Source organism: Petaurus breviceps, unplaced genomic scaffold (genome assembly GCF_028583685.1).
Source record: "Petaurus breviceps papuanus isolate PSGF00001 unplaced genomic scaffold, PetGlider_PUasm1.0 138, whole genome shotgun sequence".
NCBI lineage: Eukaryota > Metazoa > Chordata > Mammalia > Diprotodontia > Petauridae > Petaurus > Petaurus breviceps.
In genome coordinates, this window is record NW_027185694.1 from 15,559,969 (window position 1) to 15,581,329 (window position 21,361).

The 21,361-nt window shown below is 36.1% G+C and overlaps 1 protein-coding gene across 2 annotated transcripts in view; it reads left to right on the plus strand.

The window, feature by feature from the left end:
* The window catches only part of SLC44A1 (solute carrier family 44 member 1), a 217,524-nt gene that overhangs the window by 41,261 nt on the left and 154,902 nt on the right, over window positions 1–21,361 (plus strand). For both annotated transcript variants that reach the window (XM_069106130.1, XM_069106121.1), the window contains exon 2: window positions 4,960–5,049. In XM_069106130.1, coding sequence (XP_068962231.1) covers window positions 4,960–5,049 — 90 coding nt within the window. The remainder of the gene's footprint in view (window positions 1–4,959; window positions 5,050–21,361) is intronic.

Here is a 21,361-nt window from a genome sequence, read left to right on the forward strand (position 1 = left end):
GAAAGACTATTTCCTTTATCCCTAAGAGGTATTAAGCCTTCATTGTTAAATGGAATAGACATATCTTTAAAGGAGATAGGTGAGTTTCTTTTCTGGTAACTGATGTTTATTTATTAATTTTAAACATTTCTGAATGAGAGGGCCCATATTTGCAATCAGCATTGCGCTTTTCTCTCTAACAAAATAATGTTCATGTGCTTGGGTAAGAAATGGAAGGGGGCTTATTTGCAAGTTAGAAAAAAGAAGGAAAGGCAAAAACCATGCTGAAAGTGCTGGAGTCATCTTAATTTTGGTAGTTCTTTGTGAATTTGAATTGGATGGGGAAAACAACATTACATTCAACTGTCCTTATGTTAAACCTGTTAAATAACCATTAAAACCATTCAACCATTGGGCTTCCTGCCTCATTTCAGTAAGTTCATGACTCATAACAGGTCTCCCATGTCTCCTTCTCTTTCTCTATACCTATATGGGTACAGAATTTGGCTACTGGTGTATAGTGTCAGCAATAAGGAAGAATACATTTGAGACTTTTACTGTTGTTAATCCTTGTAGCAAGGCAACCAGTACCATGATGACAAGACTTGTGGGATAGGGAGCTACCCCATCTCCTCTAGTATTCTCTGTCCTCAAAGTACCACTTCATTTTTATACCAGCAAGGTCAGGACTGCCACTTATTGACATTTTTGACACTATCACATCCCCTTTCTCTTGGGTTTCCAGTCACATACAATTCCTTCTTTCCCTGCTCCCAGGACTATATGGGGTGTTTTAGCTGGGAATTGATGTGACATCAGTCAAGAGGAAAACACCTTAAGTGCTGTGGATATAATACAACATAAAGGGAGTGAGAAGGTTTTACTCAAGGTTCTTAAAAGGTTAGTACCAGTACAGTGTCCCATTTAAAAGACACTAGATAACAGTTTTTGAAATGCCCTCTTACCAAACCTCCTACCTGGCCTTGGCTTTGATATTCACCAGTTCTAGTTCTTTTGCTGTGGGTTTGGCCACCTGGGCTACTGCATCTCAGCCCTTTAGACTCTTTCTTCAACAATCTACGGACAAAGCACATATTTTCCTCCTGTGTACCTCCTCTGTCCCCCATCCCCAAACTTATCCTATTCACTCATTCTTTGGGATTCACTGGCATATCTTACCTAATTCCATTGGCTATGGCCTTTTTAAAATTTCTTCTATAACAGTCTAACATTGTGCTGGATCTATAATAAATGTCCCATAAATAAATGCTTGACTTACTTGATTAGAGCAAAAAAGAAAGAACTGTAGTGGCAAGAGCTCCAAATTTGGTATTATTATGGACTAGAGCAAGGAAAAAAAGAGACATGATTTGGGTTGTTGATAGATAATTTTGTTGTAATGATTTTTTTTTTAAAGCACTAGTGCTCTGGGCTGGAAGTTGGAGTTTTGAGATTTTTATTAGTAAAACACACTGTTAGAACATTGGGAGCATGTTACGATAGAAAATTATCCATATTTCTTTGAACATTCTGATTTGGTGTTTTGTTATCCTGAAATGAAGTTTCAAATGTAGGCTTTTGTATGTGATTGTAGTAGGTTTACACTCCCATAATTGCCATATATAATTCACTAGGGCTCCAGCTTTGCCAACTTCTTTCTGATGGAACTTTTTCTTTTTGTTACCATAGGAACTACCCAGCTAACAGTTTCACTAGTAGTGTAATTATTATTAGTTTCCCACTACTATAGTGTAATTATTCTACTTCTACTTCCTGTTTAGAGTTGTATAGTTGGGTATGGTGCTCTAATTTATTATTATGTTGACAGATCTTTTATAACAGGGTGTTCTGAATATTTATCTAGGCTATAACTTTTAGATTTTTCCATTCCCTAACAAACGGGCACTTACTTTGTTTTAATTTCTTTGCTACCACAAAAAGTGCTGCTGTTGTATGTAGGGTCTTTCTTTTTTTAATCAATGAATTCCTAGGATTATATACCCTGTAGTAGAATCTCTAGGTCAGAGGGTTTGGACCTTTTAGTTACTTTATGCAAAATTCCAAATTGCTTTCTGATAATAGTATTTATATAGTGCCTTAAAGGTTTTCAAAAGTGCTTTACAAATATAATCTCATTTGATCCTCATAATAATTCTGAGAGGCAGGTGCTGTTATTATCTTTATTTTTACAGATAAGAAAACTGAGGCAGGCAGCTGTTGAAGTGACTTGTCCAGGGTGATGCAGCTAGTGTGTGTTTGAGATCAGATTTGAACTCATGGCTTCCTAGCTTCAGATTTAGTGCTCTCTTTATCCATTGTATTACTTAGCTGCCTCCAAAATGGTTGTATTAATGTATAATCCATCAGCAATGTACTATAATACCTGTCTTTCTACAGCTGTTTGAATGCTGACTTACCATCTTTTGTCATTTTTACCAAATTGTAGGGTCTTGGGTAAAAACCTTAGTGTTGCAATTTTGGCTTGCATTTCTCTTGTGCTACAATACTTTTTAATGATAATTTGACTATGAGTATAGTACTCACAGTCTTAGACATGTGAATGGATGGAGCAGCCATTATGCTGCTTTCCAACTGAGCTGACCCTTCTGCTGGAGCTATCAACCTATAGCCAACATCTTTTTTTCTAAAACCACACCCATAATTGCCATATAATCCACTAGGTCTCCAGCTTTGCCACCTTCTTTCTGATGGAACTTCTTTATGCTGCCATTGGAACTATCCAGCTAGCAGTGTTCAGCCTGTTCCTGATTCTCTTGCCCCACTCTGTACATTGCTTAGGGTTTAGAATAACTTGGTTAACAGCTTAGAGATCTTTTGAAGGGAGGAGATAAGAGAATTATTAGTACTCTTTTATCTCTATTGTTGGTTAAATGGGTTTTTGTGAGGTAGTCTCAGATTTGTTGTTGTTATTTGGTCATTCAGTTCTGTCCAACTCTTTGTGACCCCCATGAACCATACTGCCCATGGGATTTTCTTGGAAAAGATAGTGGAGTGGTTTGCTATTTCCTTTTGCAGTGTATTAAGATAAGCAGAGGTTAAATGACTTGTCCAGGGTCAAAGAGCTAGTAAGTGTCTGAGGCCAAATTTGAATTTGGGTCTTCCTGACTCTAGTCCCAGTGCTTTATCCATCAAGCCACCTAGGTGCCTCAAAATCTAAACATAATATCATTGTTTGTATAGAAAACAGGTCCCTAAAAATCTACTTAGGAATAGAAGCATAAAATCTTAGAGTTTAATAAATGCTTATTAATTGATTGGCCATAGTTTAAGGTGAAAAACCATGAAGTGAAGATTTTTCAAAGTTGGAAAGACCTGGGAATGTCTTGATACAGTAGGAAAGGACCTGTTAAAAATTCGTGAGAAATTAGGGATCACTCAGAACATTTTGCAGTTGATGGCAGAGAGCCCGTAGGAGGTTAAGTAACTTGCCCCTGAATCCCTCCTTGTTCATTGTAGGTAGTTAAAAATTCTTTTTACTTACAAGTTTTATTTCAAAACATCATACAAACTCCCAATTCAGTGCCCTCAGATTGTATAATTTCTCAACACAGTAAAGCAACATAAGATTGATTTTACATGTAATCTGATATTTCTAACTTTCTGTTCCTTAAAAGAAGAGATGTTTGCCTTATAAGTCAGTACAAACATTGTCCATTGTTTTTTCTCTGAATTTTGTAACCATTTAAAGTTGTCTTCATGTAGATAGTTCTAGTAATTGTATATACTGTTATTTTCCTTCAGTTTTTCTTAGTCTGCCTTACTTCATGTAAGTCTTCCCTTATTTCTTTGAATTTTTCATAATCTTCTTTCCTTATGGCACAGTAATATTCTAACAGGTGATTATTAAATGTTAGTTTGTTTTTTTTTTTCAGTTTTGCCAGTTATATAGTTACTAAGTGGTGGAACTGGGACTTAGTTCCAGTTTTCTTAGTCTCATGTTTTTCATGTCCTTTTCTTGCTTAAAAACCTTCAATATCTCCCCATTGCTTACAGGAAAATCTACCACCCCACCCCACCCCCCAATCCACTCTTTTAAACCTGTTATTTAATTCCCTTCTCCATTTTTCATTAATAAAAATTGAAGTAATCATTCATAAGCCTGACATTTTTGTTCCACTGAAGTCTGTCTACTCAATATCCTGATTATGTCTTTGACCAAAGAGCATAGATTTAGAGCTGAGAGGGAATGGAAAATACTTATTAAGAACAGTACTATGTGAGATTAAGAAGTGTAAGGCTTGAGAATTTCCCATGAAGATCGTATAGTCTACATATAAAGATATCTACACATACAAATAACTGTAAATTGCAATACACAGTTACATGATATATTATTGGTATGGACAATGAGTGCTTTGGAGTTCTAGGAACTATGATTGCCTAGAATCATAAAGAAAGGTCTCTTGGAGGAAGTAGAGTTTAAGCTGGGCTTTGATGAATAGACAGAATAGTAGAAAGAGAGAAGGAATCCTGCCAAAGTAGATGAAAAACAGTGTGCTTGTATCAGAAGATGTGAGTTCAAGTTCTGACTTTTATTATTTAATAAATATGACTTTAGGAGGTAAGTGACTTCACCTTTTTAGGCTGTGGTTTTTCCATCTATATAATAAAAGAGTTAAACTAGATGACCTTCAAGGTCCCTCTGCCTATGTTTTTCTCTTAAAATTTGTTCATTTTGTGAATATCATGAATGTACTTGTCTCTGATTATGTGGTATCCCTCAATAGAAATTAAGTTCCATGGTGGCTGAAACTCTCATCTCACTTTTGTATTTGAATCTTCAATACCTGGCACAGGATTTGGCACATACAGACACTTAATACATGTTTATTTAATAATGGATTTGTTTTTTAGATTTCTGAAGGCAGAATAGGGAAGGTGGTCAGTTGTTGTGGGTTTGTACTTTTTAGTTTTAACTAACTTATCTCTGTTCTCTTTTATTTTGTGTTTTCAATTTAGAGCTCCAAACGAGAGTGGAAACCTCTGGAGGATCGAAGCTGTACAGATTTACCATGGCTTCTGCTCTTCATCCTCTTCTGCCTTGGGATGGTAAGGAGACTTTCCTAGGTCGAGATGTAAAACATTTATAATTCATGGTGCAGAAGAATCTTTGAAACTCTGTTTTACATTTGCCTTCTTTTCCCTATTGCTTATTTCTTGAAGGGCTGTGCTTCTTTATGCCTGATTTAGTCAGTCTGTGTAATAGTATGTTTATTTTCTTCTCCAGGAAAACTGATACAGAAGTTAAGAAACTTAGACTTTGAAGGCTCATTTAATTTTTAACTCTAAGTTTCTGATGTCATACTTCTTGCTGGACAATGGTAGTGGTAGAACCTAGGGATTATTTTGATGAACACATGTTTGCCAGTATTGATTTTGGTTTCTAAACAAGATGATTCAGAGGAATGCAAGTATAAAATCCTGTGTTTTCATGGTTGCTTGCAGTTTCTATAATGTGAAGATTTGTGGGTAGTATTTTTTTCTTAGTAGCTTCCATTGTTTGAAATGTAGCATATGGAAAGTACTGAGTACAAATCATTTGTTTTTATTTCTAAAATTGCCTTTTTTTACAGTGTGGCCAGGTTCCAATTAGAGATAATATTCAGATCTTTAAAATTCTATTTAATTCTTTGTTTCACTACTTTGAGTAACTTAAACTATCACAAAAACTAATTGAAAGATAAAAGTTATACACTTAAAGCCATTGTTCTATATTTAGTCCCTTCTGTTTGAGTACTAGAATCATTTGTATCATGGGCTTAGTATAAACTTTACCCCTGTAATTTTTTTCCTTTTGTTTTAAATTATAAGGTTGATCTAGTTGGAAATGAAATAAAATGTAAAGCACATTAAAAAAAAACTTAAAACACTATATAAATACTAGCTATTATATTTTTTTACTTTTAAACATAATCAGAAAAATTGTATTTTCATTATCATAAGATTTTTTAGAAATGATTTTTATTTTATTTTATTTCTTTGTGGAGGGGGGAAGGAAGGTAGGGCACTTGGGGTTAAGTGACTCGCCCAAGGTCACACAGCTAGGTTTTTTTGTGTTAAGTGTCTGAGGCTGGATTTCAACTCAGGTCCTCCTGACTCCACTCTATTCACTGTGCCACCTAGCCACCCCTAGAAATGATTTTTAATTTGGTTTCTGTTTATATGTGAGCTTGGGGAACTCAGCCTTTCTGATTAAATGTCTTTATATATAAAGTGATCGTACTGGACTAGATAATGTTCTATGGGTCCATTTCAGTTCTAAATTTCTGAGTCAGAGTCCAATTTTAATTTGAATGATTTCATATATAATATATAATTAGAAAATTATGATCTTTGTTGAAGTATTTGGTATGGATAAGTTTGATTTTTTTTTAACCATCTGCATTTACCATTTTTAAATTTATCGTTTTTCTGGAGAAATATGATTTCTTTCATGTAGTATAAATTTAAATAAAAACTTGTAAATTTAAAACTTCAAAAGCACTAACAAAAATTGAAACTAAAATTTTTTCAGGTTTGCCTTTTAGAAAGACTCAGGAAAGTTGAACTTGTCTAATTCTTAATTTCTGTGTTCTTTGGCTTTTTTATTCATTCAGTCATTTAAATAAGCCATTCAGGCTTTGGTAAAGACCTCATAATTCTCTGTGAGAACCTAGTGTTCAAGGGTCAGTTGTCAAGAGGTACTTACAGTCATCCTTTGCATCTTGAGAAAAGATAGTATAAGGGGATTGTGTTTAATAGAATTTTACAGTGGGTGGGGATACTTAAAAAGTCTTATAGTTAAAACTCCCTTCTATTACATACTTGTTAGATGGTCACGTAACCTCTATTGGAACACTTCTGATGATGATGAGTCATTAATTCAAGAAAAAGCCTGGTGTCTTGTTGGGCAACTCTTCTCAGAAAGTTTTCCTTGAACAGATTGATTTAGTTTGCACCCTTTAGGATAATAGAATAGAGTTCCTCTTTTACATGAAAAATAGGCTGTATTCAATTATTTGAAAACAGCCATCAATTCCCTCCCAAAATCTTCTCTTCTCCTGGCTAAATGTGCCTGTTTTCTCCAATATAAATGTATCATTCAATTTTAATTTAATATTATTTAATTATAACTTTTATAAGTTAAAAAATTTTTTTATGTTTCACATGTACAATATTTTATCTATATAATGGCTTATACCTATTCTTTCTGGGCTAGCCACCACTCAAAACATTGTATCTATGGAAAATATGTTCTGCATTCTAAATAACTGACTTACAAATAAATCTGTGAAACAAAAGACCTTTATTTTAAGGCCTGCCTGGTGGGGGAATGTGTTATAATGGAAAAAAACTCGGGATTTGGCATTAAAAGGTCTTGGTTCAAATCCTGGCTGTGCTGCTCATTAGTTCTGTGATCTTGAGTCAATCAGTTTACCTCCCTGAGCCTGAGTTTCTGGATGTGAATGTTAGGGATTTGAACTAGATAATCTTAAAGTTCCCTTCCAGCTTTAAATTGTTATGATTCTATTTGGTGAAGTGAATGTATGAATTTGCTCTGGTCTTCGAAATAAAAGGTAATGGAAGCTATAAGCATAAGGTTTGGGTTTTTGTTGTTGTTTTGTTTGTTTTCAAGAGATGGGAGGAAAATGATAGCTCTGTTTCACCCTATACCTGAGAGCACTTTAAAATGTTGACATGTCTATTTTCTCTTAGACCTTACAATTCTAACAGGTTGTCAGTTTTGACAGAGGATGTATTACTATACATGCACAGAGGGCAGAGGTGGCTCCATAGCAGAATTAGACTATGAACTTTTTCCCCTCTGATTGTAATTCTGGCATAAGTAGCCCTTGATCTCTCAGAATTATGTATATGGAACATGTATTAACCATGATTTTGAATTTTAGTGTGAAAATAATTCTATAAAATGCAATCGTTGATGTTAATGAGCTGGTTTAGGGGATAACTTGTTTTGTGTGCTGAAATATTTTAATATAATGGAGATAGTGTAATTTTGATGTCAGTTAAGACCCACTGTGCACGTTTAAATGCAAAAATAATTGCTTTGTTTATTTCTAGGTGATTTTTAAAGGGATTCTTTTAATGGAATTCAGGGATTATCAGATTATTAGCATAAGAAATAAACAGAGGCCTAGAAAGGTGTGCTACACATCACAGTTCCCTGGAGTGTATTCTACACTCCTTCCCTTTGTCAATCCAGTTTTAAATGACTACATCTTCAAAGTCCACAGTTTTTTCTCCTGAGGCTTTCTTTCTCTTATACATCACTTTGTTATATTATTCTTATATTGCAGCTGTAGGCATACGTTGTAGAAAGTTGCCTCAATATTTTATGATGTTGTTGCTAATACATTATAACCAAACTCAACTATGAAGTTATGAAACTATTGTAACATGGTTCTTTCAATTGCCTGTTTGTAACCTTGCTGTTCTAGAGATAATAGTATCCCATAAAAATGTATTCCTGTCACCAACTAAGGACATTATGTGGGTTATTCCTGTATATCCATGGTTTTACTGCTTCCTCTCTGGCTTTTGTACCTAGTCTTTCAAATATAAGTTAAGTTATCTACTTTTGATCAACTTCTCAATCCCACAGAATCTTTTGATTTACCCATTTTCATTTCTTCATAGATTTTTGTAGTTCTTTTTCTACCCAGTGTTGCAGAAATTTTTTTTTGAATTTAAGATCTTTTAAAAACAATATTGCCACCTTTTATTGGAGGAATTATATCCCATTTATCATTTGATGCTTCTTTATATTTAGCCTAAAGTTACAGAAGATTTTTTGCAACTTTTTTGATTTAACTGCATACTCTTATGCCCTTTCAGTTTAAAATGATTAGCATAATTAACATTGCTGCTTTTTAAGTCATTTTCATCAGCCATCTCTATTTGGTGAGGAATTTATCTTCAATGTATTAATATTTGTCTTTTGTAGTATAACATTTCAGTTTTTAAACTTATAATAATAGCTTAATATAACTTATGTATACATACTTATTTCTTCTAATAATGGGAAACTTTTCAGTATCTGTGAAACAGATGATCTTATAAATATGAAATGTATAGGTTTTTAAGAATAAATTTTATTGCTTTTATTTTTACATAACTTAGCATTTCTAAATGTATTCTTCCCTCCTTTCTTTTCCAGAGTTCCATCCTCTATAACAAAGAATAAAGGGGGGTGGGGGCCTGAGAGGGGAAATCCAGAAAAACAATCTATAGGGTGAAAAGTCAGATTTTATGCAATATTGCACAGTCTTCCACTTTTGCAATTAAATACTTTGTCTCTTGTCAAAGAATTTATCATTGTAATTCTTCTTTAGGTCCAAGCTTGGTCATAATTATACAGCATTCATTTTTATCATCTTGTTATTGTTCTAGTTCCAATGTTTTATTCTTGTATATATTGTTTTCCTGGTTCTGCTTGTTTCACTCTGTATCAGTTCATGTAAGTCTTCTCTGCTTCCCTGTATTTATCGTATTTGTCATTTTTTAACTAAAAATACATTTTATTGTTATCTTTTGCTTTCATATTGTGAGAAACACGTTTTTGAAGTTCACAGGACTTCTCAGGCAGTGTCGAAAGAGGTAGACTGGACGAGCTTCCAGGTCCACTCCTCCCTTGGGGCCCTTAGGATGGTCCATATGAGATGCCCCTCAGTACAGCTGTAGGGATCACAGGACTTCCAGGTAGGGTCAGGGAGTTAACCTGGGACAAGCTTCTACTGCTCACTGCTTCCCTTTTTTGGGGACCCTTAGGAAGAGCCACATAATGTACCCCTTAAAACAAACCTCCTTCTCACTGAAAGAACTCATAAATAGAACATTCAAAGTAAGATGTTTATTTACACTTCCATCAAGGAATTAAGTATGAGGTATAGCCATACTTACTAGAGGCATACCCACACTCATACTGAACCAGGAGTGAGGGTCTATAAATTTTGTCCTTCCTGGTAGACTTGGGGTTAAATTCCTCAAATTCCTTATTTTATCTCCCTCTATGTATATATTCTACATTTCATATCTATATATATAGTCAAATTTCTGAAAGATTATTCAAATTCCTCATACTCCTCAGTTTATTTCCTTCTATTTATTCTACATTCCCTTAATATATGCAGATTATGTAGATTACCGAGACAGGTAGTCTGGATACTTGAGACCTGAAGGGGACCTGATGTCTTTTCTTCTAAGGTAGGAGCTGTGTGCCACACCCCCACCTTTCTAGTTCTCTCTGGTCATTGACATAGTTCCAGGGAGGTCACGATGATTTATTTAAGATAAGCAAGAGCTTCCCTACAGCTATCGATTATCTTCCAATAACTTTTGTGGGAGCAAAACAAGATTCCATTATATCCCTTTTCACAATATCACTTAAATTTCCTCCTATATCCCTTTCCCTCTTCCCAGCCATTATTTCTTAAAATATAGTAATAATATTCCAGTGGGAATCAATGTTGTTTCTAGGTATTTGCCTCTACCAAAAAAATGCTTATAATTTTTGGCTTATAAACCATTGTTTTAAACTATTTTGGTGCATATAGAACTTTTGTTTTTATAATCAAGTTCCTTGGGAGATGTTTACTATCAATAAGGTATCTGGATCAAAGATGAGTGTGCTTTTGAAAGTGATGAGTTAAATGCCTTTTACAACAAAATGGAAAAGCAAACACATGTTACTTCCTTCACATAATAACCAGATTCTCAGAGTTAGAAGTTGTAGTATTTCACAATATGGAGCTTTTTTTTTTTTTGAGGGGGGATGGTGTAATAGTAATGGAATTTAAAGATCCCCCTGTATTGGCTTGGTTTTTGGTTTGATCGTGTTAAAACCCAGAGCTTGTAAATCCCATTTGTGGGATGGACTTGTTGACCTGAAAAGAGAGGGCTGAACTGGGTAGAGCTGGTGACATAAATTTAGAGAGACACAAGAAAAGGGAGAGGCAGAAGAACTTTTTTGGAAGCAGCACCTTGGAGGCAGAGAGAGACTGAGAGGATTGCTGAGGGCTACTTTGAATTGTCCAGGACTTTTGAGAGCTGCCACCCAGAGCTTCCAAGGACTGAGGAGACATGGCTGTTTTGCTGGTACTTTCTCTGCCTGTTTTGATGTTGTTTTGCCAGATTTGTCCACTGGTGAAGGACAGTCCTGTTGTTTCAGAGGTCCTGGAACCTTGCTGTTGGTTCCGAAGCCCTGAAGAAGGATTTTCTTGTTGTATGTTTACAGAAATCCTGGAAGAGGGTTTTGCTAATGTTTTCAGGGGTCCTAGGACTGTTCTGCAGACAGAGAATGAATTAATGAAGACACTGGCTATGTATCTTGTGGCCTTGCTAAGCTTTGTCTCCCTAGGAACAAAGATTGCTGAGAACTTGCCTCTTGTCAAGATGAAGAAAAGACCTCCATTTGGGTATTAAATACTGTGCTTAAGCTTGTTGTAACTCTGGGGTAGATTCAATTGTGATCCAAGGGTGGGGAACTTTTGACCTTTTTGTGCTCTGTGATTGAACAAATGAATGTACTTTACTTATGATTGGAAACTAATTTCCATTTGAGAACAGGGGCTTTGTGATGAAATGAAGGTACAGCCTAGGGGTGGAGTGGTATTTAGAAGAGGGGCTTTGTGATTGACTAAATGAATGCAATGTCCAGGGGTGGGGTAGTACTTGGAGATTATTGAATCACCCTTGGTAAATGCTGTATTTTGAATTATGCTATATGTTGATTCTCTCTGTTCTTAATTTGTCACTGAATAAAATGGAGAGCAGCTATGCTGGTATTTTGAAGCTTGGGAAGTTACCTTTGCTTGGCATTATAGATGGAAAGTTAGAAGCACCTCTGATACTTTACCGTGTGACCATAGGCAAGCCACTTAATGTTTCTGATCTTCAATTTCTTTATGGCAACAATAGTACCTGTTACCGTGTTTCCCCGATAATAAGACCTATCCCGAAAATAAGCCCTCCCCTTACTGTGTAAGATTCCTCTAAAATAAGCCCTCCCCCGAAAATAAGCCCTATTGAGATTGCTATTGCAGTGAAGGTGATCCCCTGCGCTACACGCTACATTACGGTACCCTCTGTATGCACCGCCCCCCACCCCCACCCCGTGAAACGCACGCCTCGCTCTGAGCTGCATCCAATCAGAGCTGCAGCAGTGAGCACGTCATCCTGTTCTTCCCCAGTGATTTGCTTATTGAATAAAGGTACATTTTTTTGTTCACATTTACCTGTTTATTAAAATTCCTGTCAATGTTCATTAAAATAAGCCCTCCCCTGAAAATAAGCCCTCTGGTGTTTTTCTGTCCAAAAAAATTAATAAGACAGTGTCTTATTATCAGGGAAACACGGTATGCCTTCTTTACAGTGTTATTGTAAAGCTCAAATGAAATAAAGTATCAGCATTGTTTGTTATGGGTAAGAGGGGCAGATTAGTTAGGAGATTATTATCCAGTAGGAATGAAAAAGATGAGAGATATACAAGATTGAAGCAGAACTTGGTGATTGGCTAGGTTTTGGGGAAACAATAAAGGAAATTAAATATGATCCCAGGTGTTTGAGCTCAAATGAGTAGGGGTATGATGATAGAAATAGGGAACTAGTTTTAAAGGAAAATTGATGAGTTGGTTATTCATGCATTTTGAGACTAGAAACTCTAGGCAATTTAATGGATACACTAACCTCATTTTCCCATAATGGAATAAAAATGAGCAAACTAAATGGAATTTTGTTTATACTGATCATTGAGGCCAATCATTTAATTAAAGCCTTCTACCTTGATCTTAATGTTAATCCATTAAACTACTGGCCCAATCTTCAGGTTTACTACTGTTCCTGGGAATCCAAACATGCATTCTTTTAATTCACTGTGAAATTGTCTAGGAAGGAGCTCTAACCTAAACTGGAAAAAAAAAGTTGTACTTCAGTATGTAACTGAGCACAATTCATCAATTACCTAATTGTTTTCCCCTCTAGTAGGACTATTTACTATGCATTAAATGAACATTAGCTTTTCTTTGACTTTAACTTCCTTGTATTACTTTACCTGATTTTAGTCCATCTGTCCTTGAGATTAGATTATCTTCATTTGTCTGGCCCTTCTGAAGTAGCAATTCTGAAAATTTGAATAACTCAGTCTTTTTACGATTTCACATACCATTGTTAACCTTATAAATAGTCTGTTGTCTGTCCAGTGATTTCTTCCTGATAGAAATTTATAAAAACTTTCCTTATCACATCCCCTTTCAGGATCATTCTTTCCCCATTCCAAGAACAATCCTTTCTGTGTTCCAACTTTCCTGCCTTCCTTAAGTTCCAACAAAAATCCCACCTTTTATAGGAAGTCTTTCTTAACCCCTCTTAATTACATTCCTTCCCCCTATTGTTTCCTATTTATCTTATATATAGTTTGTTTTGTATATGTTTGATGCCATATTTGTCTCCCCAATTTGATTATAAACTTGTGAGGGCAGGGACTACTATATGTGTTTATCCCCAGCACTTAGCACTGTGTGCTAATAAATATTTATTTATGTATTCATTCATTCATTCATTGTTTTCTGTCCTGAATGGGAAAGGTGAAACTTCTCAGCCCATAAGTTTTCTTGTAGGAGCAAGTCGGAGTTTTGGCTTCCCATTTCCCCCTTCTTTTCCCCTTCTTTCCCCCTTCTTTACTACTGCCACATCAGCATTAGGCCTCTTTAGGAGTCTTTTGACTTCCACCCTTGTTGGCGTTTGCCAAATAAGGACATGAATAATACCCTGGTTCCCTGCCTGCCTCCCAGCCAATAGGGGATAGTGGTGGGCTTCTTTGTTATTTGCCATTGGGGAAGATTTTGTCCCAAGACTTGCATCCGCCTCCCAGCCAATGGGAGAAGGGACAGTAGGAGGGAGGGGGCTTGACTGCATTAGGGTTTAAATTCTTGTTCCGTTTTCTGTAACACTCCTCTTCTCCCTGATCTGCCATGGAGAGGACCACCCTCTTCCCCCAGGGGAAGAAAATTAAAATTTCCTGTTTCTATCCTGAGAAACCTCCATGTTCTTGATTAAATTTTGAATGGGGTTTTTCATCCCACATAGTCCTTTCCATTTCAAATACTATTTAAAAATTTTTTTCTTTTGAATACCTTCAGATGAAACTATACTGATTCACTCTTGTTCTCAGAATTTCAAAAAGAGATAGAATTTTAAATTATATTTGTTCTAATTCTCTACTCTCAGTGCATATAACTTCAATTAATGCTTAATACAGATAACTTCCACTTTTTCCCTTTTTCAGTTCAATATGCTGCTTTTAACATGGGAGGATATGAATAGAGTATTCCAGCTATCCTTTGGTTACATCTTGTTTTCATTATGTAAACAGCCAGTCTTTTTTTATTATATATTTCTTTGATGACATACTTTCGTTTGTTTCCTTCTATGAATCACAATCATATAACTCCACCAGAAGAATATTAGTATTAATAGGATGAGCCTTTGTTTAATGGAGAAGTTTGGAGTCATTAAAAGAAATTTGCAGTTTCCCAAAAGGAAACACAAATTTGAGATATCTTATATCTTATCCTATATCTTCTAAAAAATTTGTAACATTTTGATTTTTGAATGAGAAATAATCTTGTTGGATGAGGGAGAAAAATAACCTTGTTGAGAGAGGAGAACCTCTAAGGTGGCATTTTTCTCTGTGGAATAAAAACTTTAAAAATAATGATCTTCTTTTCTGTACATTTTTTTAAACTGTGTTGATTAAACTGTGATTCTTCTAGTCAGTTCATAAACATTTATTAAGTACCCACTCTGCACCAGGCACTGTGAAAAACTCTGGGGATACAAAAGAATACAAAGACAGTCCCTGTCCTCAAGGAGCTCCTCCCAATGGGGGAGACCACAAACAAATATGTACGAACAAGCTATATACAAGATATATAGAAAACAATTAGGCAGAGATGAGGAAGGAGAACATTCCAGGCATGGGGGACAGCCAGAGAAAATGTCCACAGCTGAGATGGAGTGTCTTGTTCATGGAGTATCAAGGAGGCCAGCCTTTTTGGATTTAAGAGTACATGGTGAGGAGTAAGGTGTAAGAGGAGTGGAAATGTAGGAGGGGGCTAGGTCATAAAGGACTTGTAATTATATATATATATATATATATATACACACACACACACACACACACACACACACACAGAATTTTGTATTTGATCCAGGAGGTAAGATGGGAAATCATTGGAGTTTATTGACTAGAGTGATAGCATGGTTTGACTTGCCATATAGAAAAATTATTTTGGTGGCTGAATAGAGGTTAGATTGAAGTGGGGAGAGATTTGAAGCAGACAGAACCACCAGTAGTCTATTGAAGTGGTCTAGAAGTTAGCTGATGAGGGCCTGGGCCAGAGTGATGGCAATGTCAGAGGATAGATGGGGGCATATTTGAGAGATGTTGCAAAGGTGAAATTAATAGGCCTTGGCGACAGATTGGATATGGGAATGAGAAATAGTAGAGGATGACACCTAGGTTACATGCCTATAGGATTTCCCTTTATAATAATAGGGAAGTTGGGGGGTGGGAGGTGTTTGAACAAGGAAGGTGTAGGAATGAAACGATAGTAAGATAGTAAGTTCTGTTTTAGATATGCTGAATTTAAAATGTCTCTTGGATGTCCTGTTCAGGATGTCAGAAAGGCAGTTGCAGGTGCAAAATTGGAAGTCAGTAGAGAGGATGGGACAGGACAGGTAGATCTGAGAATTATTAGCACAGAGATGGTAATTTTATCCATAGGAATTGATGAGATCACCAAGAGAAGCACTATAGAGAGAGAAGAGTCCAGGACAATGGAATATTGCTTATCAATGCCTAAATAACTATTTCCTTGTAATACTTACATCAATGGTACCATTGATACGTATGTAGATGATTATCATAAACATTTTATATAGCTGGGAAAATAGACCCTTGGAGTCAGCAATTATTTATGTTTTCTCATTTGTCTTTTTAGTAGTAATGTCTGAAAATTTCCTCTTATACCTTTGTGTAAGAAAAGTTCCTCTTGGCTTTGGGCAGGGCAGGACGGGATGGAGGCCCAGGTTAAGGCCATGAGCTCTGCCTTTAGATGACTCTGCCCTTGTCCAGGAGGAGGTAAAATTGGGGAGGAAAGATAGTCCCTGTGCTCCTGTCAGCTGGGGCCCCACAGGAATTATATTTTCTGAACTATATGTCATCTATCACTTGAAACAAAAAGAAGCACCATGGATGCTTGGGAGGTGTTCCAAGGATTAGCCATCTAGATTTGGAAACTCAACATGAATCCTTCGCTGCTCCAAAGCTAAGCATTTCAATGAAAGAAATATTTAAGGCATATAAATGTGATACATGTGAAAAGACCTTTCGATTGAAAGAAAAGCTTAAGGAATATGAAAAAATTAATACTAGTGAGAATCCTTAGCAATGAAATAAATGTGTCAAGGCCTCCCTCAGGTACTCAGAACTTTACTGAACATCAGAGAATTCATACTGGTGAGAAATCCTATGAATGTAATATATGTGAGAGGGCCTTTAGACTTAGGCATTTGCTTTAGGCATTGCCTTTATGCATTCCTTAATCAACATTGGTCTATTCATACTGGTGAGAAACCATTTGGGATGTAATGAACGTGGTATGACTTTCTGATAAAAAAAGACAGCTTAATGAACATCAGAAAATTTATAGTGCAGAGAAACCTTTTCAATGTAATGAATGTGGCAAGGCATGCTGGCATTCAAATTTTAATAAATAATCAGAACACACACACACACAATACACAGAATTTCTCTTACACTTTTCTTTTCCTCAGCTACTGACTAGTCCCTGAGTGTCATTATAATTCTGTTACCTTTAGAATGTACCTCTGTTCAGCTGCTTTTCCCATCTTTGTTTACTTCAGTACCATTTTCACTTCCTTCATAATCACATTCAGCAATATGTTAGAATCTAGATGTGATTGAGCACTGTTCTTGATGGTAGAAAGTTTGTCAGAAAAATCTTGCAGATCTTTTCCATCTATTTGTTGTCCTACTTTCATTCTTAACTTCCTTAGTGATAATTTTGTTTTCTTGGCTCTCTCCCCAAGCTTTCTTTAAGTAATCCTCCCCTTTTATTGTTTCTTGCTGTTCTGTGAATCAGTAATATTCATAATCTTCCATCATCCTTCTCCACAAGATCTTAGGAATGAATCTGTATTCTAAATCAGGTTGACCTTGATTTCCATATGTGTCTTCTTGGCAAGTAAATCAAATGTTTGCTAATAAGCAAGGTGTTTCTTGGTTTATTGTTTTTTTCAGGTTCCATTAATCTCCATTATGGTAGTTGATTTAACTAATGTATGTTAAATTTCTGTGTGGAATTTTTGTAAGCAGGCTTTCTGGTTCATATGAAAAGTAACGAGAGGGAAAAAGTATAGAGAAGTCCAGCTTTCCTCATATAAATTATAGCAAATATCTAAAACCAAAGATCACTGATAATGAAACTGCAAAGAACCAGAAATATTTCTTCCATACAGATCAGAATGTTAAAGAAAAAAAAAGGATAATTACATGCCACTGTGGGCAGGTTCTCACCAGGAGGCCAGTATAAATATCACCTTTATAAAAACATATAAATATGGAAGCTGATGAAGTCAGGAAGAGGAATCAGATCAGGAAAACTAGTGCAAACTGAGGTAGATTAGCAGAAAGCCAGAGGCATCCAGAGCAAGCTCCCACAAACATACTTGAAACCAGTTTTCTTGAACAGGGAGTTTAAAGTCAGTACAGTAATCAAATCAAAGGCCTAAATCCAGATCTTGAAACTGTCTTGTCAGAACAGAAGGAGGAAAAGAACCTACCCCCATGTCACTGTGCAGGGACACAGGGCTTCATCTTATTCCTTGGAGCATTTAGAGCCATAACAGGAAGTCAAGCCAGCTCAGTACCTGGTTGCTTAGCACTAGGAGGGTTTGTTAGAAGGCTTAAGAGCAGTGTAGCTTCTAGGATTCCTCTGAGGCCTGTTAGGCCTACAAAGGGACAGAATCAGTTTTCAATCAAGGATCGTGCAAACAGAAGACAGATTTTGGTTGAAACCAGAGCCTTAAACGAACTCACAGGAAAATGAGACAGACTCTAGGAATTGAAGCAGAGAGTGGCACTTAGTACCAACAAACCCTTCTGAACTGGCCAAAGAAGTAAGTGGCAGTGACACCTAGTCTACAAAAGTGATAGGACCAAACAAAGACAATGCAAGCCATCCAAAAGGTCTGGAGGGGAATAGCCTGACCACCAAATTCCAAACCAAGAACTGAGACTGAAAAAAATGAGTAAATATAAGAAAATGCCACACATAATGAAGAAATAAATAGTATGGGTTGTAAAGACTCAGAGGAATCCCCAAAAGAAGAGAGTAGCTCCCACAATAAATGCAAACAGACCCCTCATAGAGAAAATGTAACTTGGCCATAAAGGCTGCAAGAATGACTAGAAGAAATAAAGCAAGGAAAAAAAGAAATTTGGAATGAAATAAGAGTTTGGGAGGAAAAAAAATGAAAAGAGCATGAATAAGTTAGATTGTTGAAAACCTTAACCAAATGGTAGACTGTGAAAAATAAAATGGAGCCTGGGGAGAAAATCTTTGTAGCAAATTTCTCTGCTAAAGGTCTCATTTCTAAAAATATACAGGGTCCTAAGTCAAATGTACAAATATAAAAGCCATTCCTCAGTTAACAAAGTGCCAAAAGGTATGAATAAGCAATTTTCAAAGGAACAATCAAAGCTATCAGTAGTTGAACAGAAAAAAAAAAATGCTCCAAATCATTACTGTTTAGATCAGGCCTGCACAACAAAGTGGCTGGTCACTGTGCACTCTCTCCTGTTTGTCACATGACCTGTGGCAAGCAGCCATCGTCAGTCTGTCCCTAGCTGCCTTTACTTGGAAAATGAGCCACTGAAAACCTATTTGCCCAAAGAAGTTTAGCCTATTTTAATGTTGGCCCCTGCCTACTGCCAAGTTGTGCACGTCTAGATTAGATAAATGCAAATCAGAGCAATGCTTTATACCCATCAGATTATCTGAGCTGACAAAAAAAAAAAAAAGGAAAATGACAAATCCTGTAGATATGAGAAAACAAGTACACTAGTGTGCTATTGGTGGAGCTGTGAACTAGTCCAGCTGTTATGCAAAGCAATTTGGAACTTTGCCCAAAAGGCTGTTAAACTGTTTGCTACTATGTCTTTAAACCCAAGGAGATTAAAGAAAGAGGAAAAGGGCCTATATTTTGTTTTTAAAAATGCTTATAGAAGTTGAGATAATAGCAGCAGCAAATTCCAGAACTCTTAAGTCAAAGACGGTAAGTGAATTGGACAAGAAGTCATAAAGAGATTATAGGAGATCCCTGTGCTGGTACTGCATGTGGGATCAGGTGCTGTGTGGCAATTCCATTGCCTATAGTATTTCCAGGTTGCTGTTCTATAGTGCAGAGGAGCACTTGCAGTCAAAAGGGAGCAGGGTCCCCAAGGAGCACTATTAATTGTAGCTTCAAGGGATCAGGATCAGGCTACAAGAGATCCTATGTAAAGACTAGAGTGCAGACCAGGAGAGCAGTAATCATAGGTTCACATCACCTTGGAAGCATGAAAAACTTTTAAACCCCCAGAATTAATTCTGAAAACAGCAGTGCAAAAAAGCCTAAAGCTTGTGAAAGTGCCCTCTCACCTTTACCAGGTACAGAGCTCATGTTTAACATAAGGTTAAAAGTCAAGAAATAGACTGGGAAAATCAGCAAAGAACAATAAAAACAATCTGACCGTAAAAAACTGCTTATGGTGAGAAGATTAAGACACAAACTCAGAAGAAGACAATATTGTCAAAACAGCTACAAGCAAATCTTCCCCCAAAAAAATGTGAATTGAACTCAAGCCAAACAAGAATTACTGGAAAAGCTAAAAAAATGATTACCAAATAAGAGTAGTAGAGGAAAAATTGGAAAAAGAAATGAGTTATGCAAGAAAATTATGAAATGACAATTAACAGCTTGGTTAGATCAGAGGTGCAAAAAATAACAGAAAGTAACACCTTAAAAATAGAATTGGTCACATGGTAACAGAACTAAAAAACTTTATTGGTGAAAATAACTCCTTAAAAAGTAGAATTGGCCAAGTGGGAAAAAAAATGGAAAACCTCACTAAAGAAAATAATTCCTTTAAAATTAGAATTGGGCAAGTAGATACTAATGATGCTATGAGACATCAAGAAACAATAAAACAAATCCAAAAGAATGAAAGAAGAGAATAAAATGTGAACTGTCTCTTGAAATAGCAACTGACCTGGAAAATATTTTGAGAAGAGATAATTTAGGAATTATTGGACTACATGAAAGCCATCATCAAAGAAAGAACCTTAGATATCATATTCAAGAAATTATAAAGGAAAACTGTTCCAATATCCTAGAGCCAGAGGGTAAAATAGAAATGGAAAGAATTCACCAAACACCTGCTCAAAGAGATCCCCAAATGAAAACTTCCAGAAATACTATAGCCAAATTCTAGAGCTCCTAGGTCAAAGAGAAAATACTTCAAGCAACCAGAAAGAAACAGTTCAAATATGTGAAGCCATAGTCAGGATCATGCAAGATCTAGCAGCTTCCATATTAAAGAAGTGAAGGGCTTGGAATATGATTTTCTGGAACACAAAAGGAGCTAGCATTACAACCAAGAATAACCTACCTAGCAAAACTGCATATAATCCTTTAGTGGAAAAAAAGATGGCTATGTGAGGAAATAGTGGACTTTGAAGCATTCCTGATGAAAAGACCAGAATTGAATAGAAAATTTGACATTCAACCATGAGACTCAAGAAAAGCATGAAAAGACAAATAGAAAAGAGAAATCATAAGGGATTAAATAAGGTTAAAATGTTTACATTCCTATATGGGAAAATGATGCCTATTACTCCTAAGAACTTTTATCATTATTACGGCAGTTAGAAGAACTCTACATAACAGAAACTGTGGGAGTGAGTCATTTATGCTGAGATGATCTTGAAAATAAAGAAGGATGCACTGGGAGAAGGAGGAAGGGAAAGAAAGAATGGGGAAAATAACTCATGTGGAAGAGCTTTTACAGAGGAGAAAATGGGGGAGGGACAAACAACACTTGACCCTCACTCTCATCTGAATTGGTTCAAAGAGGGAAGAAAATGTATAGACACATACGCTGTTGGGTATAGAAATCTACGTTACTCATAGGGGAAGTAGGAGGAAAGAAGATGAAAGAAAATGGAGTGGTGATTAAAGTTAGGGCAGATCAATGTAGGCAATAAGAGGCAAAACAAACTTTTGAGGGGGGGGGAGAGAG